A 20,363-nucleotide genomic window follows, 5' to 3' on the forward strand; every position below is an offset into this window, starting at 1 on the left:
ATTCTGACCCATGTTACAGCATGAATAAACCTGGAGGACCTTATGCTAAGTGAAATAATGCAGTCACAGAAAGCTAAATACTGTATGATTCCACTTAGATGAAGTATAGAGTAATTAAATTCATGGAGACAGAAAGTAGAATGGTGGTTGCCAGGGGCTGGAGGGAGGAGGGGGTGGGGAGTCATTGTTTAATGGGTACAGAGTTTCAGTTTTGTAAGATGAAAAGAGTTCTGGAGACAGATGGCGATGATTGTACAATGTGAACGTATGAATGTACTTAATGCCATTGAACTGTACATTTAAAATGTAACTGTATACTTTAAGATGGTACATTTTATGGTATGTACATTTATCACAATTAAAAGCAAAAGTACAGAAGACTTTTTCTTTTTAAGAGACAGGGTTTCACTCTGCCAACCAGGCTGGAATGCAGCAATGCAATCATAGCTCACTGCAGCCTCAAACTCCTGGGCTCAAGTAATCCTCCTGCCCCAGCTTCCCAGGTAGCTAGGATTATGGGCATGTGCCACCACATCTGGCTAAATTTTTTATTTTTTGTAGATATGGAACTTCACTATGTTGTCAGGTTGGTCTTGAACTCCTGGCCTCAAGTGGTCCTCCAGCCTCGGCCTCCCAAAGTGCTGGGATTACAGGCTAGGTGCTCACGCCTGTAATCCCAGTGCTTTGGGAGAGGCCAAGGCAGGAGGAATGCTTGAGCCTGAGAGTTCGAGACCAGCATGGGCAACATGGCGAAACCCTGCCTCTATAAAAAATTAGCTGGGCGTGGTGGTGTGCACTTGTAGTGCCAGCTACTCAGGAGGCTGAGGTGGGATGATCGCTTGAGCCCAGGAGGTGGAGGTTGCAGTGAGCTGAAATTGCACCAGCACACTCTGGCCTGGACAACAGAGTGAGACCCTTTCTCAAAAACAACAGGCCAGGTGTGGTGGCTCAGGCCTGTAATCCCAGCACTTTGGGAGGCTGACGCAGGCGGATCACTTGAGGCCAGGAGCTCAAGACCAGCCTGGCAAACAGCAAAACCCCATCTCTACTAAACATATAAAAGAATTAGCTGGGTGTGGTGGTACATGCCTGTAACCCCAGCTACTCTGGAGGCTGAGGCACAAGAATTGCTTGAACCTGGGAGGTGGAGGCTGCAGTGAGACGATATTGCGCCACTGCACTCCAGCCTGGGCAAAGGGTGAGACTCTGTCTCAAAACAACAACAAAACAAAAAGTGCTGGGATTACAGGCATGAGCCATTTGTGCTCGGCCCCCTCTGAGTAAGTATCTTATTATTTTTCTTTTTTTTCCTTTTGAGACAGGGTCTTACTCTATTGCCCAGGCTGGAGTGAAGTGGCATGATCACGACTCACTGCAGCCTTGACCTTCTGGGCTCAAGTGATCCTCCCACCTCAGCCTCCCAACTAGCTGGGACTGTAGGCAGACTGTACCACACCCGGTTAATTTTTAAATTTTTTGTAGAGATGGGGTCTCCCTATGTTGCCCAGGCTGGTTCAGAACTCCTGGGCTCAAGCAATTCACCTTCCTCGGCCTCCCAAAGTGCTGGGATTGTAGGCCGTGAGCCACCAAGCCTGGCCTAAGTGAATATCTTATCTGAAGACAATGTCTCTTTCACTATGTCCTGAGTGATAATATCAGGCAAACAAAGTAAGTTAGAATGTATGGACAGCTCTCTCCTTTATCTGAGGTCTCCTGCCTCCATGCCCCTCCTGGGCCCTATCTGAGATAGATGTTAAATGCGCCATCCTTATTTTTGGCCTGGTTGGCCATCAGTGGGGTGGCTCAGAATTCCTTCTTCTCTGTCGTTTTCATTTGTGAATTTGAGATAACAACTGCCCCTTATCTCAGTTCCCCACCTCATCAGGTGGTTGTGAGAATGAAATGAATTAATATATGTAAAGCACTGAGACCACTGCCTGGCACACAGTAGGCATCATCTAAATGTGTGACAGTATCTTGACCTGAGACAAAGACGGGGAGTTTGCCCTGCAGAGTGGCTTGAAAAAATCTGAATCTGAATGACTCCAGTTTTGCCACAGCACCTCCCAGGCCCGCTTTATGGGTTTACAACATCTGCCTGGACCCTGAAAGCCCTGGAGCCTGCCAAGCTGATCCAGTCCATCCCTCTGCCGCACACTTTAGGGAAGAAGAAACTGAGGATTCAGGAGGGCTGGTTCAAGGTCACAGTGAGTGAATGGTGAGCTGACTGGGCTCCTGGTCCAGGGCTCTGTCCACCCACACTTCAGAGGTCACATTCCATGTGCCTGTGCCGTCTGTCCCAGCTGCCCACAAATGGAGCGAAAAAACGCCAGTAAATATGACCTGCCTCCCAGCAGCCGAGGGGTTAAACTAGAGAGTCCCCGCTTCCAACCAGCTGCCTTACTTCCCTAATCCAATATTCCCGCCAATAAAATCAGTGCACTGAAACAACGGGAGAGAAGAAAAAAAATCTCACATGCAGCCAGCACTGCTGCTGCTATAAAAGCTGGAAAGCCTGCAGATCTTTGGGGAATACAAACCTTTTGCAGGCCCTTTCATTTCATTCTCCCAGAGCCTCAAAGAGTGAGATAGTACTCACCCACAGCGAACAAGTTGGTAACCAGTCCCCTCAGCATCTTGCTCACCCAAACGGGTTAAGAGTGCAGAGGCTGAAAGCCAGGCAGGGAGCTTCCATTCCAATACAGCTTTCTATATCTATCCCTGGTAGAAACGGTTTCTTGTGAAATGACTTCAAGAAAACCCAACACAGGGAAGGTGAAAGCATGACGCAGATAAATTAGGGAGTTGATTCTTTGTCCTACAAAAATATTTTTCCTTAATAAAGTAAACCTTTTTTTTTTTTTTTTTTTTTTTTGAGATGGAGCCTGACTCTGTCGCCCAGGCTGAAGTGCAGTGGTGTGATCTCGGCTCACTGAAAGCTCTGCCTCTCAGTTTCAAGCCATTCTCCTGCCTCAGCGTCCTGAGTAGCTGGGACCACAGGTGCCCGCCACCACGCCTGGCTAATTTTTTGTATTTTTTTTTTTTTAGACGGAGTCTCGCTCTGTCGCCCAGGCTGAAGTGCAGTGGTGTGATCTCAGCTCACTGCAAGCTCTGCCTCCCAGTTTCAAGGCATTCTCCTGCCTCAGCGTCCTGAGTAGCTGGGACCACAGGTGCCCGCCACCACGCCTGGCTAATTTTTTATATATATTTTTTTTTTAGACGGAGTCTCGCTCTGTCGCCCAGGCTGAAGTGCAGTGGTGTGATCTCGGCTCACTGCAAGCTCTGCCTCCCAGTTTCAAGCCATTCTCCTGCCTCAGCGTCCTGAGTAGCTGGGACCACAGGTGCCCGCCACCACGCCTGGCTAATTTTTTGTATTTTTTTTTTTTTAGACGGAGTCTTGCTCTGTCGCCCAGGCTGGAGTGCAGTGGCACGATCTTGGCTCACTGCAACCTCCGCCTCCCGAGTTCAAGCGATTCTTCTGCCTCAGCCTTCTGAGTAGCTGGGACTACAGGCACCTGCCACCACGCCCACCTAATTTTTGTATTTTTAGTTGAGATGGGGTTTCACCCATATTGGCCAGGCTGGTCTCGAACTCCTGACCTCGTGATCCGCCTGCCTCAGCCTCCCAAAGTGCTGAGATTACAGGCATGAGCCACCGCGCCAGCCAGTTTTTTGTATTTTTTAGTAGATATGGGGTTTCACGTATTAGCCAGGATGGTCTTGATCTCCTGACCTCGTGATCTGCCCACCTTGGCCTCCCAAAGTGCAGGGATTACAGGCATGAGCCACCACGCCCGGCCAATAAAGTAAACTTTATAACAGAAATCTTTAGTGTCTGTTAGGCAACCATCTTCCCTTGTGCTTTGACAATGTGGTTCAGTTTGTGAAAATTCAGACCTCAAACATTTTGGGAAAACATCAATCATACAGAGCGAAGTGTAAGTAAATATCTTGTAGATTAAAAAATGGAACTCTGGCCAGCAGGAGGCAATTAATAAATTATTCAATTAGGTGTATCTGTATATTTCTAGTGTTTAAAATAAGAAGTCTTGGCGGGGCATGGTGGCTCACGCCTGTAATCCCAGCATTTTGGGAGGCTGAGGTGGGTGGATCACTTGAGTTCAGGAGTTCGAGACCAGCCTGGGCAACATGGTTAGCTAGGCATGGTGGCACGAGCCCGTGGTCCCAGCTACTCGGGGGGCTGAGGCAAGAGGATCGCTTGAGCCCAGGAGGTGGTGGTTGCAGTGAGCTGAGATCGTGCCACTGTACTCCAGCCTGGGTGACACAGCGAAACCCTGTCTCAAAAAAAAAAAAAAAAAAGAAGAAGTCTTGATTATAGGGCTTTTTGCATTCCAGATCTTTTGTTGAAATATTTTGTCCATTTTCTCATCTCCCAAACAACTGTTTTGTGAAGATGGGATTACAGATGAGACAACTGGGGCTCCAAGAAGTTGAGTAATAGACTCATAGCTATTAAGATGGTGACATTGGTACTCAAATGTGGATTTTCTCTCAAGTCCATGCTTTTTCTTTCCTTTTTTGAGACAGAGTTTCGCTCTTGTTGCCCAGGTTGGAGTGCAATGGCGTGATCTCGGCTCACCACAACCTCCACCTCCTGGGTTCAAACAATTCTCCTGCCTCAGCCTCCCGAGTAGCTGGGATTACAGGTATGCACCACCACACCCAGCTAATTTTGTATTTTTAGTAGAGACGGGGTTTCTCCATGTTGGTCAGGCTGGTCGCAAACTCCCAACCTCAGTTGATCCGCCTGCCTCGCCCTCCCAAAGTGCCGGGATTACAGGCATGAGCCACCGCGCCCAGCCCAAGTCCATGCTTTTTCTACTTTTAGTTCTGATGAGGTACTTTACTGTGTATCTCTCTCACACACACACACACACACACACACACACTCACTCTCCAAACCTTCATTTTGAAGCTGAAAACAATAGTATATCTATTAGGTAGAACCATATGAATTTGCCAATATTCAAATGCTGGTGGCCCATAGAAAGGGCAATTTTTTTTTTGAGACAGGGTCTCTCTCTCTGTCACCCAGGCTAGAGTGCAATGGTGTGATCTCGGCTCACTGCAACCTCTGCCTCCTAGGTTCAAGTGATTCTACTGCCTCAGCTTCCTGAGTAGCTGGGATTATAGGCACGTACCACCATACCTGGCTAATTTTGGTGTTTTTAGTAGAAACGGGGTTTCACCATGTTGGTCAGGCTGGTCTTGAACTCCTGACCTCGTGATCCACCCGCCTTGGCCTCCCAAAGTGCTGGGATTACAGGCGTGAGCCACTGTGCCCAGCCAGAAAGGGCCATTTCATATGGGTCGACCCAACGCATCTCTGAACTGCTTAGCACTGAACTAATTTGAGTAAAGGTAGCCTCTTGACAAAGAGAAACCAGCCTTTTTAATGAGACGATGAGTTTTCTTTCATTGTCAATAAACACCACATAACTTTCTTTCTTTCTTTTTTTTGAGACAGGGCTTCACTCTGTTGCCCTGGCTGGAGTGCAGTGATGCAATCTCAGCTCACTGCCCGCTGCCTCTCTGGCTCAGGTGATCTCAGCCAGCCTCCAGAGTAGCTGGAACCACAGGTGCATGACACCACACCAGGATAATTTTTTGTATTTTTGGTAGAGATGGGTAGAGATGTTGCCCAGGCTGGTCTTGAACTCCTGGGCTTAAGTGATCTGCCTGTGTTGACCTCCCAAAGTGCTGGGATTACAGGTGTGAGCCAGCGCGCCCAACCCACACAACCTCCTGGAGAAGGGCTCCCCATGTGTCATGCTCTGGGGACTGCACAGCTCCCAGTTGGCCAAGGAAAGCCGTTTGCTTCTGGAAGGCACGGGGCTCTCAGATGAGGCTGCTCATCTCCACAGCGGCAGGCCATGGGCTACTTGACAGAGAGAAGCATCAACTGGAACAAAACTGCTCTCACACCTCTCTCGACAAACATGCCCTACTCCATGGTCCTTCAGTGGTCTGCCTTCACCATGGGAACTTCTGGGCCATCAGAGCTGTTTCCCATGAGGTGGGGAAGAGGGTGGGAACAGGGCATCGTTATGAACGCCAGCGTGCTTCTTCCTCCCTGTGTTCTCTTTCAGTTGAGCTTGTTCATCACCCCTACACACATACAAGTCTTGGGCGGAATGGGAGGGAGGAGGTTAGCATTTCCTTCCCCTACTGAAAGGAATTGGGGCAGGGGGAGGGGGGAGTGGAGGAGGCAGAATTCAGAGGAAAAGCTGTGTCTGGGGAAAGATGTGGCACTGATACAGAATGACCCATTTAAAAAGGCCATGGGAGGCAGCCCATGCACTCAGGTTTTCAACAAACTGAAGTGTGTGCATGTGCAAACACACCTGCACACACACACTGAGAGGCTCACCGTTCCACGTTTCCCAACACCCGCAGCCTCTCTCTGAGCACTCACCTGAAGGTGCCAAAATTCAGGCCAGTAGCAAGTATAGGCAGGTACTCAGTGTCTGTCTACCTCTCCCCCTCTCTTCCTTTCTTTTCCCCTCCCTCTTGTGCTCTTTCTTCTCTTGCTCAATGTACAATGGGCATTTTGATGAGAACAAAAGGGACAGGGTTGGGAGCAGGGTGGGTGACAGAGAGATTGATAAGGAAGAAAAACATGGGATAATTCAGGAACGCCAAGCCCTGTGCACTGTGATCATTGAGCATTCAAACATCTGCCACGTGGGTGAAGACACTGATGGAGGAGTGGGTGAGAACAGGAGGACCCCAAAGAAAAGCTATGCCTTCCTTCCTTCATTCACTAAAATCTAGTGGGCACCATCTACCATGCTCCCAGCCATATGCCAGGTACTGGGAAATAGACAAGTAAGACCCAGAGGCTCCCAGGCCAGCAGAGGGATCGGGCAGGGTTAGCCACTGACTCCTCCATCAGCCTTCAGACTTCAGACCGCCTCCAAAAAAAGGATTTTGATATCCTCTAAGACTATCAGATCCCAATTTCTGGCCTTCAAGGCTTTGTCTAGTCTGACCCCATCCTGGCCTCTTCTGTCAGGAGAAGGAAATTAAATTTACATTTATATAGGTGGTTATTTGCACTTTATTTCATTTACTGTATATCATTCCATTTCTTTTCTTTTCTTTTCTTTAAATTGAGACAGGGTCTCACTCTGTTTCCCAGGCTGGTGTGCAGTGGTGCAATCTCTGCTCACTGTAACCTCTGCTTCCCAGGCTCAACCGATTCTCCAGCCACAGCCTCTGGAGTAGCTGGGACTATAGCCATGCACCACCGTGCCCAGCTAATTTTTGTATTTTTTATAGAGATGGAGTTTCGCCATGTTGCCTGGGCTGGTCTTGAACTCCTGAACTCAATGCAATCTGCCCACCTCAGCCCCTCAAAGTGCTGGGATTACAGTCCTGAGCCACTGTGCCCAGCTCCCATTCCATTTCACAGATGTAGAAAGTGAGGTGCAAAGCAGTTAAGTAATTTGCCCAGAGTGTAGCAGGGATTTAGACCTAGGCTGACTGGCTCCAAAGACCATGTTCTTCACTATCACACTGTACTACCTTTCAGGAAAAGGCAGAGGGTGAGAAATGGAGTGGTGCCCCCCTCCTATGACAGACTGGGATAGGGGAACAACTGTTTTTTTTGAGACGGAGTCTCGCTCTGTCACCCAGGCTGGAGTGCAGTGGTGCGATCTCGGCTCACTGCAACCTCTGCCTCCCGGGTTCAAGCAATTCTCTTGCCTCAGCCTCCCAAGTAGCTGGGACTACAGGAGCGTGCCACCACGCCCAGCTAATTTTGGTATTTTTTTAGTAGAGATGGGGTTTCACCATGTTGGCCAGGATGGTCTCGATCTCTTGACCTCATGATCCGCCTGCCTCGGCCTCCCAAAGTGCTGGGATTACAGGCATGAGCCACTGTGCCTGGCCGGGAAATGACTCTTGAATGGTTGTCAGGAGATACGGGTTTAAGCCCTCATTTTGCCACAAACTTGACTGTGACTTTGGACAAGTCACTTAACCTCTCACAGCCTCCTTTCCTATTTGAGAATTTTGATGAGATAATCTCTAAAGCCCTTGTATTTTTAACAATCTATGATAAATAAGCAATTCCAATGGCCATATATGCTAGTGACCAAATTTTTTTTTTTTTGAGAGAGAATCTCACTCTCTCCCCCAGGCTGGAGTGCAGTGGCGCGATCTCGGCTCACTGCAAGCTCCACCTCCTGGGTTCGCGCCATTCTCCTGCCTCAACCTCCCGAGTAGCTGGGACTACAGGCGCATGCCACCACGCCTGGCTAATTTTTTGTATTTTTAGTAGAGACGGGGTTTCACCGCGTTAGCCAGGATGGTACCAAATGTTAACTCTTTAACGTTGGTGAATGGGAAAGAGGCAGAAGGGGCAGATGGGCATGGTCCTAGGCCAAGCCGTGACTGGAGAAAATAGGAATCGCATCTGGAAGGCGCTCATTTGAAATGGGCCTGCAGAGGGTGAGGAGTGTGTGAGAACTCTGCTCCAGGTCAGGTCTGCCTGGTTTTTGCTGAGCCAGCTCCAGTGGATTAATACTCAGGCCCAGTGATGGCAGAGGACAGGGCCAGAAAGACACATTGAGAACGGGAGGTGCTCACCATGACAATGTTGGCCAGATGGGCAGAGACGAGAGCATACACCCCTCCAGAAGAGCCCACGACTGGAGCGGTCATGTCAGCCACAGACACTGCCAAGGACCCTAGTACAGAAAGACAGCGAGAATTCTCAGGAGTGCGGGACTCGGCTCACCCAACCCAGCCCCAGGCCTTGGATTCTGCAGGCTCCGTGCTAAGACTCCAGAGCAAGACGCTCCACCTCTTCCTCCTTTGAGTCCATGTTGCCAGGGAGCTTCCCCTCCCCTCCCCTCCCCTCCCCTCCCTCTCCCTCCCTCCCTCCCTTCCTTCCTTTCCTTTTCTTTCTTTCTTTCTTTTTGAGACAAGGTCTAACTCTGTCACTTAGGCTGGAGTGCAGTGGCACGATCAGCTCACTACAGCCTTGACCCCCGGGCTCAAGTGATCCTCCTGCCCCAGCTTCCCAAGTAGCTGGAACTACAGTCATGCGCCACAATGCCCAGCTAATTTTTGTATTTTTCTTAGTAGAGACAGAGTCTTACTATGTTGCCCAGGCTGGTCTCAAATTCCTGGACTCAAGCAATCCTCTTGCCTCAGCCTCCCAAAGTTCTGGGGTTACAGGTGTGAGCCACAGAGCCCTGCCTCCAGTGCATTTCTTAGAGGATTAATTTCTGGCTGAAAGAACCATTTGATTCTTTGACTCAAAGAGGGAAGTGTCCTGCCCAAAGTAAAATTCAGACTTCTACCTGGATTATCTGCCTCTCAATCCAATGTCTGCCTGACATGGTGCTATGTCAGGGTTCTGGAACCATAACAAAAATAGTAGCAGTAGTTATTGAAGAAACAGCGGCCACCTAGGTGACACGGATACCAAGCAAACATTTTACAGACTTTCTTCCCTTCAATCCTCAAGACAGCCCTCTGAGGCAGGCGCCAGTAGCCCCATTCCTGAGATGAGGAGACTAAGCCCAGAGTCTCCTGGTAGGAAGTGCCGGAACCAGGATTTGCATCTGGGTCTGCCTGATGCAAAACCCACCCGTGTTCTTGACCAAAGCCTGCACTCTTGGCCTCTCTAGCAGCCACGCCCCAAACTGGCCCAGAGGTTAACCTCTACCTTCTTCCATCTCTCCCTCTGTTCAACAGCATCTAGAAAACTGCTTAGGGTTACGTCCACCCTTCCTCCAGCCCAGCTAAATCACAAAAGGCCAACAGCATCTCTCCAGTGGGGCTCCTTTGGAGGAAACATGTCCTTGAAAAGTCATGGGGAAGAGAGAGAGATGATGTCATACCCTCTGGGGGAAAGGAAGGGTATGCGAGGCTTGGTCTGGGGGATGACAAACTTTTGTCCTGGGAGGGAAGCTGAACAAAGAAAAGAGGGGAAATTTATTGTTCTGGTCTCATTTAAGTGTGATCAATGCTTTGGCTTCCAAGGGAGGACATGGGAGACTAAAAATAACTAGGAGGTAGAGCCCAGGGCTCAGAGGATGAGAGGTGGCTGGCCTGGGTGAGTGTGCAGAAATTACCACTGGAAAATGCCCAGGGGCTCAAGAGCCAATTAGCTGCTGGAGAAAGGAGGGACAGGCAGAAAGCCAAATTCTGCAGGCTGTATAGGGTGCAAGATCCACGGACTTAGGAGGAGGCTGGGCCCAGCCCAGCAACCAGAGCACCCAAGGACCTGGCAGCAGAGCCCCCTGATAAACTCCTCCACCTCCCCTGCCCCCACCTCCATCAAGGCCTCCCCTACTCACTGAGCTCCTTCAAGAAAGAGAGTCCCCACAACCAATTCTTGGTCTCAAGGGGGATGTAATCTCTCAAAAACAAAAACAAAAACAAAAAAAACCTGTCATGAACTGAGGACTCCCAAGTCCTCCTCCCCTCCCAGGGCAACTATAAATCTTTCATGCCTTCCCTCTGGCTTTAATTAGGTATTGATCTATTGTCAGATAACTTTCTTTTGCTTTTGCTTTTTTTACTGCTTAGCCACAGGGTCAGCCATATATAACAGGAAAGAAAAATCCCAGGGTGGCAAACAAACAGGCAGCAGGATCCGCATGACAAAGGTTTCCCACGCTCTCCTGGTGGGGCTGTCTTCGAAGGCTGCATTGCAGGGCTGCAATGAGGGCTGGCTGCCCAAGCTGCTCCTCATTAATTACCTTTTGGACACAGGAAGCCCCAGCCTCCCTAGGCTGGCTTCTCTTCTCAGAGCAGGTCTGTACAAACTGGCCCAGAGTCCACTCCCTCGCCCCTGCCCCAGCACGGTCCACCAAGGCAGAGCCGCCCCAGGGCAGCCCCAGGCAGGGATGGGCCCCTGCGAGGGTCAAGCTGGCACACACTGACCTTTCCCTCACCCTATCCATGGCTCGGAGTCCTGACCCTAGGGTCAGGGGTCAGCGTGGGATTGTGGCAGGAGTATGGAAGGGGCCTGGCCAGCTAGCTGTTGTGACCTTGGGCACAGTCCCTGAATTCTTTGGGCTTCGGTTTTCTTTCATGTCTATAAAATGAGGTCTAAGGCTTTCTGACTTTTGAGCAGCAAAACTCTCTTCAAAGGAAACTTTTCAGGGACGCCCTAACCCATGGAGCAGAACACAGGCAGCAGCTCTGGCTAAGTGGGGATGAGGCCTAGAGAACAGTTTGCCAGTGCTGGAGGGGACCTCCCTGGTTCCTTCCAGATCAGAAATTCAGTGACCTGAGTCTTGGCCTAAGATCCAGGGGCCGCGGCTCGGGTCCCGATTCTGGAACCTCAAAGGTAACGGCCTGAATCCACCTGCCCCCCCATTGGTGATATAAAGACTTTTGGGCCAGGTGGGGTGGCTCACCCCTTATGTAATCCCAGCACTTTGGGAGGCTGAGGCAGGCAGATCACCTGAGGTCAGGAGTTCGAGACCAATCTAGCCAACATGGTGAAACCCCATTGCTACTAAAAAAAAAATATATATATATATATACAAAAATTAGCTGGACATGGTGGCGCATGCATATAGCCCCCCAGCTACTCGGAATGCTGAGGCACAAGAATCGCTTGAACCTGGGAGGCAGAGGTTGCAGTGAGCCGAGATCGTGCCACTACACTCCAGCCTGGATGACAGAGCAAGACTTCATCTCAAAAAAAACTCCAAAAAACTAAAAAAAGCAGACTTTCAAGTGACTGCAGGTGAGGCCTGGACTAGAGCAACTGGGAGAGACCAAAGACAAACATGGGGCTGTGTACACATAAACACAGTAATAAAGGCCCTCCCCGGGCAGGAAGTGTGGGCCAGGGAGGAATCCCCTCCAGAGCTCTGAACAATCCTAACAGGTACAGGCAGATAAGACCAGTATGAATTCCACAGAGGTCATGGAGGCAGAGGACTAGGAGAGAATGGCAAACTGGAGTGACATGCCACACCTCTGCACAGAGGCAAACCATGGGCCTTAGTTCTCATCAGGATTACAAATTCTGTATCCTGCACCCCAAAATTCTGAGGTCATGCCAGCACACAGATAAACTGGCAACTTTGCCATAAGGTACAGCCGTGATAATTTTAGCCCAGAAAATTTTAAAGCAGGTGTTCTTCAACATCTTCTTTGGCCTTAAAAAAAATCCAAATAAAAATTGGCAGAACATTTATCTTTAAGTAATGTAACTTTATTTACGTATCTTTCCTTTTTTTTTTTGAGACGGAGTTTCGCTCTTGTTGCCCAGGCTGGGGTGCAATGATGAGATTTCTGCTCACTGCAACCACCGCCTCCTGGGTTCAAACAATTCTCCTGCCTCAGCTTCCCGAGTAGCTGGGATTACAGGTGCCCGGCCCAAGATACTGGTTTTTAAAATACCTACATTGTGTGCCATATAATTGCTAGCCATAAGTGATTTTCACATTGGCCTCAAGCATTGGTTAGAAAGAAGCACAGGGGGCTGCCAGGCGCAGTGGCTCACGCCTGTAATCCCAGCGCTTTGGGAGGCCGAGGCGGGTGGATCATGAGGTCAGGAGTTCAATACTAACCTGGCCAAGATGGTGAAACCCCGTCTCTACTAAAAATACAAAAAAATTAGCCGGGCGCGGTGGTGGGCACCTGCAATCCCAGCTATTCAGGAGGCTGAGGCAGAGAATTGCTTGAACGCAAGAGGCGGAGGTTGCAGTGAGCCGAGATCATGCCACCGCACTCCAGCCTGGGTGACACAGTGAGACTCCGTCTCAAAATTAAAAAAAAAAAAAAAGGAAAGAAGCACAGGGCTTGGGAAGGGCTCCTCCCTAGTTCTAGTACTTTTCAGGTAAGCAAATCTGCAAGTCATTTCACCTCCCTGGGCTGCCTGTAAAATGGGAGTGGTAGTACCCACCATATAGGACAGCAGTGATGAGCATAGCATCCACGATCATCCGCAAACCCCTCATCATATGCCTGGAGCATGTATACGCCCCATAGAGGTTAGCTATCCTCATTACAAAGTGTGGGTTGGAAACACTTTCACTGGGAAGGAATTAGAGAGTAAGGCTGCCAGACATCTATTAAGGTCTCCTTTGGTTTTTTTCTTTTTTTCTTTTTTGAGACAGGGTCTTGCTCTGTCACCCAGGCTGGAGTGCAGTGGTGTTATCACAGCTCACTGCAGCCTTGCACTTCTGGGCTCAAGCGATCCTCCTGCATCAGCCTCCCAAGTAGCTGGGACTACAGGCCTACACCACCATGCCCGCCTAATTTTTTAAAAACTTTTTGTAGAGACAGGGTCTCCCTATGTTGCTCAGCTTGGCCTGGAACTCTTGGGCTCAAGCGATCTTCCTGCCTTGACCTCCCAAAGTGTTGGGATTACAGGTGTGAGCTACTGCACCTGGTCTGCCTTGGTTTCTGACAATAAATTAATTGCAAAAAGGACAAGGACCACCTTTTGGTTCTCGTCATACTATTATAGTGGTTGAGATCACAGCCTTGGGGGTCAGACCCTGCCCAGCTCCACCACTTTCTAGCTGTGTCTTCTTGGGCGAGCCACTTAGCCATCTAAGCCTTGGTTTCCATATCTGTGCTGGGGGAGAGCAACAGTGCCCACCTCGTAGCGTTGCTGTGTGGATGAATTACGGCCTGCATATGGTAGACACTGATAAGTGCCACCCGTCCAATCTAGGGCTGGCTGGCTGTAAACCGGCTCACCTCTCAGAGGAAAGCTTGGGAGGACAGGAAAGGGTAGACAGCAGAGACAGATCAATCAACTCAATCATGGAGATCAATGACATGTGTGGTGACCAGAGTGCCCTCTGGTCTTAATCACTGACTCAGACAGAACAGTGCACGCCATGTGCTCAATGATACAGCCCTACATGCTCACATTCAGGTGATGAGCTCTGCTTCTGTTTGAATCTTCCCACTCTGCACTGGTGTCACTGGGGAGGTGACACCTACACTGTCTCCCCACTGCATGTCACCTGGTTTGGGTGAGGTCTGAGTCCGTTTGAATCTTATTTTTGTCTTCTAGGTTATTGGCATTCCCATCTAATTGAATACTAACTGCAAATGTTATTAATGTCTTCCCTGTTCCTTGCTATTTAACATCTGGGTCTCTGGGTATTGAGGTATGGAAAATGAGGCTATCAATCCTCAGATGTCAGGATTAGGGGGTGTGTGGGTGGCTGAACAAGTCTGGCACTTAGAGATGCTCATTAGCCCTTTATTCAAGGACATGGTGAGCCTTGGATTCTGGGAGGGGCTTGCAGGGGTGCTGACCAAGGTGGCCAACGATTTTAACCTCAGCGCATACAGGAACAAAGGAGATGGTGCAGGGTGAATCTCCCAGGCCAAGGGTTCATGCACTAGCAGACCAGCCTCGTGTGGGTGGGGTGGGACCCTTCCTCTTTGATTTCTGAAACCACTTCAGTTACTCCCAGGGTCCCTGCCTGCCTGTTGTTTACAAGGCTGACGTTGCCCGGCTCTCCTGATGACAACTTTAATACCACTCAGAAAGGATTAAGATCTTACTTAAACATACACACAAAGCTCCCTTGGGCACAGCTGTCAAGCTGAAGAGCTGAGGCGGCAAACCTTGTTAAAAAAAAAAAAAAAAAAAAAACAGCCGGCAATAAAGTTGGAGACATCACGAGGGAGATCCTCATGTTCAGAGGCCTGGCTGGCAGACGCTTCCTGCAGAAATCCGTGCTCTCCCCAGCTAACTTCACCCACCTCACCTCCCACTGGGGAGGGGGCAGAAGGTGGAAGGCTCACTGGGAGTCACTCTGGCCACTATCCATGAAGGATGATCACTGGCCACACGTGTGCCCAGTCAGCTGGAGGCCCAGATGCCTTCAGATGGAGCCAGGGCTCACTGCCTCTTAGGTCAGACTCCCTGTCAGCAGTGGGTCAGGCAAGGGGACTGCGGTTGGTCTGGGTAGCAGCCAGCTCTCTTTTTGGGGACAGGTGCTACGTGGCCAGGGTGGTACCTGGCTCCACTCACCCCTTTGATTCCCCTGTGGGGATCTCACTGTGCCCTTGCAGTTTTTGGAGCACTGTTGTTCCATCTGTTGCCTCACTCACTCTGCCCTCCTGGCAACCCTACAGGCAGATCTCATTAGTTCCCTCTTAAAGCTTAACATGGCCAAAAGAGGTTAGGAAATTTCCCCAAGCTCAGAGAGCTACCACATGGTGGTGTGAGACCGAGAGTCGGTTGTCCAGCCTGTCCCAAATCCAGTGCTCTCCTCCCCCGTCCTGCCACACACCTCCCTCTATGGGCAGCAGTCCGCTCTCCAGCCTCATAGGGAGGTGGGTGTGCCTGGAGGACAGCCTGGTTAAGTCAGGAGCCTTGGAGATGAGGATCTTCTGTGTGTCCTGGAAACCTGGGGCTTGCCCCGCCCCACAGGGTCTCCCACCCCACCCTGGGGCAGTGTGCCTTTGTGGACACGGGGCCTACCTGCCTACCTGCCACAACACCGGCCACGTAGACAAGCCCAATTCGGGTGGCTCCATGCACCATCTCCAGGGGCACCCCCACCAGCAGCTGCAGCACCACATTGAGTCCCAGGTGTTCTATCCTGTGACAGAGAGACCACACTCACTCATTCATCTATTCATTCATTCATTCATTCATTCATTCAACAAACACCTGCATCCCCCAAGATGCCAGGGATCCAGCAATGAACAAGACCACCTCTGTCTGCGAGGAGCTCATGGTCTAGGGGAAGGAATGACAATTCAGACAGACCATCTTGGAAAGAGTGTTCCTTCCAGATGGGACAGGAACACATGTGCAAGGCCTGGGCGGTGACTGGCAGCATTTCACTTGGCACAGTGAGACAGACTAACCACAGTCAAGATCCAGCAACTAGGCTGGGCGCAGTGGCCCACACCTGTAAGCCCAACACTTTGAGAGGCCAGGGTGGGAGGACCACTTGAACCCAGGAGTTCAAGATCAGCCTAGGCAACATAGTGAGATCCCATCTCTAAAAAAAAAAAAAAAAAAAGATCCAGCAACTCCATCAGTTAACATGTGAAAAACCAAGTCTCAGAGATAGTGACCAGCCACAGTTAGTGGCCACGCTGACACGACAGTTCAGGTCTCCAATCTGCCTGACCTGCTCCATTCACTGGGCCATGTGGTCATTCTGGCTCTCTTTGTTTTTTGTTTGTTTGTTTTTGTTTTGTTTTGTTTTTTGAGATGGAGTGTTGCTCTGTCAACTAGGCTGGAATGCAGTGGCATGATCTCAGCTCACTGCAACCTCTGCCTCCTGGGTTCAAGCGATTCTCCTGTCTCAGCCTCCCAAGTAGTTGGGATTACAGGCCACCATGCCCAGCTAATTTTTGTATTTTTAGTAGAGATGGGGTTTCACCATGTTAGGCAGGCTGGTCTTGAACTCCTGACCTCAAGTGATCCACTCGCCTCGGTCTCCCAAAGTTTTGGGATTACAGGCATGAGCCACTGCGCCTGGCCATGTTCTGGCTCTATTTGTAAGAGCTATGGATGTTAGCCGGGCGTGGTGGCTCATGCCTGTAATCCTAGCACTGCGGGAGGCCCAGACAGGTGGATCACCTGAGGTCAGGAGTTCAAGACCAGCCTGGCCAGCGTGGTGAAACCCCGTCTTTACTAAAAATATGAAAATTAGGCATGGTGGCAGGTGCCTGTACTCCCAGCTACTAGGGAAGCTGAGGCTGGCAGGTGCCTGTAATCCCAGCTACTCGGGAAGCTGAGGCAGGAGAATAGCTTGAACCTGGGAGGTGGAGGTTGCAGTGAGCCGAGATCGCACCATTGCACTCCAGCCTGGGCAAAAGAGCGAGATTCCTTCTCAAAAAATAAAATAAAATAAAATAAAATAAAATAAAATAAAATAAAATAAAATAAAAAAGAGCTACGGGTGTTTAAAGAAAAATATGTTCTCAAAACAAGTGCAGGCATTAAATATACATCTTATAACTTAATAATTCAAAGCTTTCCCTTAAAGTCTCATAAGACAGGTTTCTCTTTACTGGTATAAGAAGAGACCTAGGCCAGGTGCGGTGGCTCAAGCCTGTAATCCCGGCACTTTGGGAGGCTGAGGTGGGCGGATTACAACGTCAGGAGTTCAAGACCAACCTGGCCAATATGGTGAAACCCTATCTCTACTAAAAATACAAAAATAAGCTGGGAGTGGTGGCATGCACCTGTAGTCCCAGCTACTCAGGGGGCTGAGGAAGGAGAATCGCTTGAACCCAGGAGGTGGTGGCTGCAGTGAGCCAAGATCGCACCACTGCACTCCAGCCTGGGTGACACAACGAGACTCCATCTCAAAAAAAAAAAAAAAAAAAAAAAAAAGAGACCTATTCTGCTCCAAAACCCTCAGGACTAGGATATGGGATCCCAGGTTTTCTGTTTTTTTTTTTTGTTGTTTGTTTTTTGAGATGGAGTCTCTGTCATCCAGGCAGTCTCTCTCACACCATCCATGCGGTGGTGTGATCTCGGCTCACTGCAAGCTCCGCCTCCTGGGTTCATGCCATTCTCCTGCCTCAGCCTCCCGAGTAGGTGGGACTACAGGCGCCTGCCACCAGGCCTGGCTAATTTTTTTGTATTTTTCAGTAGAGATGGGGTTTCACCATGTTAGCCAGGATGGTCTTGATCTCCTGACCTCATGATCCGCCTGCCTTGGCCCCCCAAAGTGCTGGGATTACAGGTGTGAGCCACCGCGCCCGGCTGGACCCCAGGTTTTCTGACCCTGTGAACGCCTTCCTCCCTATACTACCTGTGACTACATCTTGCTGCTAAAATTGTGGGGCATCTAGCTGTGTGCATGTGACCAGAAAAGACTGTAACATGACTATTACTAAATCAATCGGGTGCTTCCAACTTTATACAGCACTTTAACACCCACTGTCTCATTTAAATTGAGCTGACATCCCCTGGGAAGCTCCTGGGACAGGGCTCAGATGCCCCCAGCTCACTGCTTTTGGCTCCAGGAGGCAGAGGATGGAGCAAGGAGGCTTTGGCTATTCTCCTTCCTCACCCTGAGGCACCAAGAGAGGTCAGGGGGCAGTCCTGGAAAGAAGGCAGACAGTCCCAACCCATGTGCAGCCACTGGCTTGGGATGCCTGGGCAGGGAAGCCCCCATGTCTGTTGTCACCCCTGGCTCATGAGTGGATGTGAGTGAAGCATGACAGCCATCCCGCTGCTCCTTAGCCCTGTAAGATCGAAGCCTGGGGCAAGCCAGACAAGGTAAGCAGCATGTACCAATGGTCCTCTTTGGCCTGAGCAGAGGCGTTCATTCAGGTCTCTTCACCCGAAAGCACCCTCCCCCGCAGGTGCAGCCAATTTGGGATTAGCTCTTGCACCTGCTTTAGAGGCTAAGGGGAAGGGAGGCTCATGGGACAACTCCCTCTTGGCCATTGTGGGTCTTTCTGCTGAGCAATGGGAATTATGGCGTCATTGGGGCCAGAGTGACCCCCTTCCCAGTTCCCACTCCAGGGCCAGGCACCCCCACGGTTTTCCCCAGGCTAACTGTGAGCTCCTTCACTTCTCTGGAGAGGCTACAGAAGAGAAGACACCACAGAGGCCTGGTGTCTGGGGTCTCTCCTCTCCCATCAAAGTGCTTCTACCATATAAAAGCGTCCAGACTGCTCTTCAAGGGATATGGACCTGGGTGGTCACCTGGCCAGCTGGTAGGCCCTTATCATGAAGTGGGAGGCACCAGTGAGAACCGATTGTGCTGCAGCCCCAAAACAGGCTACAGGGCTCTATAAACAGAAACTATAATTATCGTCAGAGTTCCTCAAGAAGACCCTCTCTATATATGGAGACCACACTGGGAGGCACTCACACACAGTTATGGACAATAAATCTGGTGGCTTGACGTCCCTTTTTGCTCTAGTGGCCAAAGCAAAAGCTCTAGGAAGCCACTAGGAAGCCCTAGAATAAATTTTCAAGCCACGTCTAGCAAGTACATAGAATCAAATGCTGTGTATGTGTGTGCTGTTCTCACTGCTGGCTTTTAGCATTTTCCTTCTTATATATTTTCCCCTTTCCCATTCACTCTCAATAATTTACTTGTATATTTTGGTATTAAATGAGTTTCAAGCAGCCATCCCAAATCCTATGTCCAAATAGATAAAAATAAACTAAAAACTATATTTCAATCCAGGCTATCTTGACCACTTATTTTTCTGTAGGGTCTTTTGACAGAGCAAAAGAAGACAGGTACTCACCCTGCATGCATGAAGATGTATGTCAGGTACCGCCAAACCTGTGCTCGCAGCTGTGGGTGGTAAACCAGGGAGTTCTTCAAGTAACGTGGATGAGTTACCTGCAGTACAAATTGACCTAGCGACACCCCATTGTAGAGGAAAAAGGCAACCTGGACAGAACAGAGAGAGTCTGTTACTAGGTGCACACTGCCCAGGAAACTTCCTGTTGTGCTGACTAGCACTGGGAGTCCCTACAGGAAGTTACCACCTTTCCTTCTCAGAGAAAGAGGGATACCCCACAGCCAGGGCCCAACTGAGTTTTTTTTTTTTTTTTTTTTTGAGATGGAGTTTCGCTCTTGTTGTCCAGGCTGGAGTGCAATGGCGCAATCTCGGTTCACGGCAACCTCCACCTCCTGGGTTCAAGCGATTCTCCTGCCTCAGCCTCCTGAGTAGCTGGGATTACAGGCATGTGCCACCACGCCTGGCTAATTTTGTATTTTTTAGTAGAGACTGGGTTTCTCCATGTTGGTCAAGCTGGTCTCGAACTCCTGACCTCAGGTGATCCACCCGCCTTGGCCTCCCAAAGTGCTACAATTACAGGCGTGAGCCACCGTGCCTGTCTCAGCTGAGCTTTTAACCACCCCTCACCCACTTCTGTTTGCTTATTTTGTGTCAAATGGCCGCAACATGGTCCTGGGGTCTCTTTGTCCACACTTCCTCCGTGCTAAGCAGAAAGGATTTGGAGGATTTTGAACTTTAATTCCAGTAATAACTCACACACCCACTTGGGAGATGACGAATTCCACATAGCTTGATTTCTTAAATAACTATAGTGAAATAAACATAAAATTTACCATCTTAATCAGTTTTTTGGGTTTTTTTTTTTTTTTGAGACAGGGTCTTGCTCTGTCGCCCAGGCTGGAGTGCAATGATAGTCTTGGCTCACTGCAACCTCCGCCTCCCGGGTTCAAGCGATTATCCTACCTCAGCCTCCCAAGTATCTGGGATTACAGGAGTGCACCACCACACCTGGCTGATTTTTGAATTTTTAGTAGAGATGGGGTTTCACCATGTTGGCTAGGCCAGTTTAGAACTCCTAACCTCATGTGACCTGCCCACCTCGGCCTCCCAAAGTGCTGGGATTACAGGCATGAGCCACTGCGCCCGGCCTTAAT

The 20,363-nt window shown here is 49.8% G+C and overlaps 1 protein-coding gene across 6 annotated transcripts in view; it reads right to left on the bottom strand.

Moving 5' to 3' along the window:
- Positions 1–20,363, bottom strand: part of RHBDL3 (rhomboid like 3) — a 58,970-nt gene that overhangs the window by 11,096 nt on the left and 27,511 nt on the right. For 5 of the 6 annotated variants that reach the window (XM_034942123.4, XM_008971291.5, XM_008971290.5 and 2 more), the window contains 3 exons: positions 19,210–19,358; positions 15,463–15,575; positions 8,614–8,714 (listed from right to left, as the gene is read on the bottom strand). In XM_034942123.4, the coding sequence (XP_034798014.1) occupies positions 8,614–8,714; positions 15,463–15,575; positions 19,210–19,358 (363 nt within the window). The remainder of the gene's footprint in view (positions 1–8,613; positions 8,715–15,462; positions 15,576–19,209; positions 19,359–20,363) is intronic. The other variant, XM_034942125.3, reaches the window with a different exon arrangement.

Source organism: Pan paniscus, chromosome 19, assembly GCF_029289425.2.
Source record: "Pan paniscus chromosome 19, NHGRI_mPanPan1-v2.0_pri, whole genome shotgun sequence".
Classification (NCBI taxonomy): domain Eukaryota; kingdom Metazoa; phylum Chordata; class Mammalia; order Primates; family Hominidae; genus Pan; species Pan paniscus.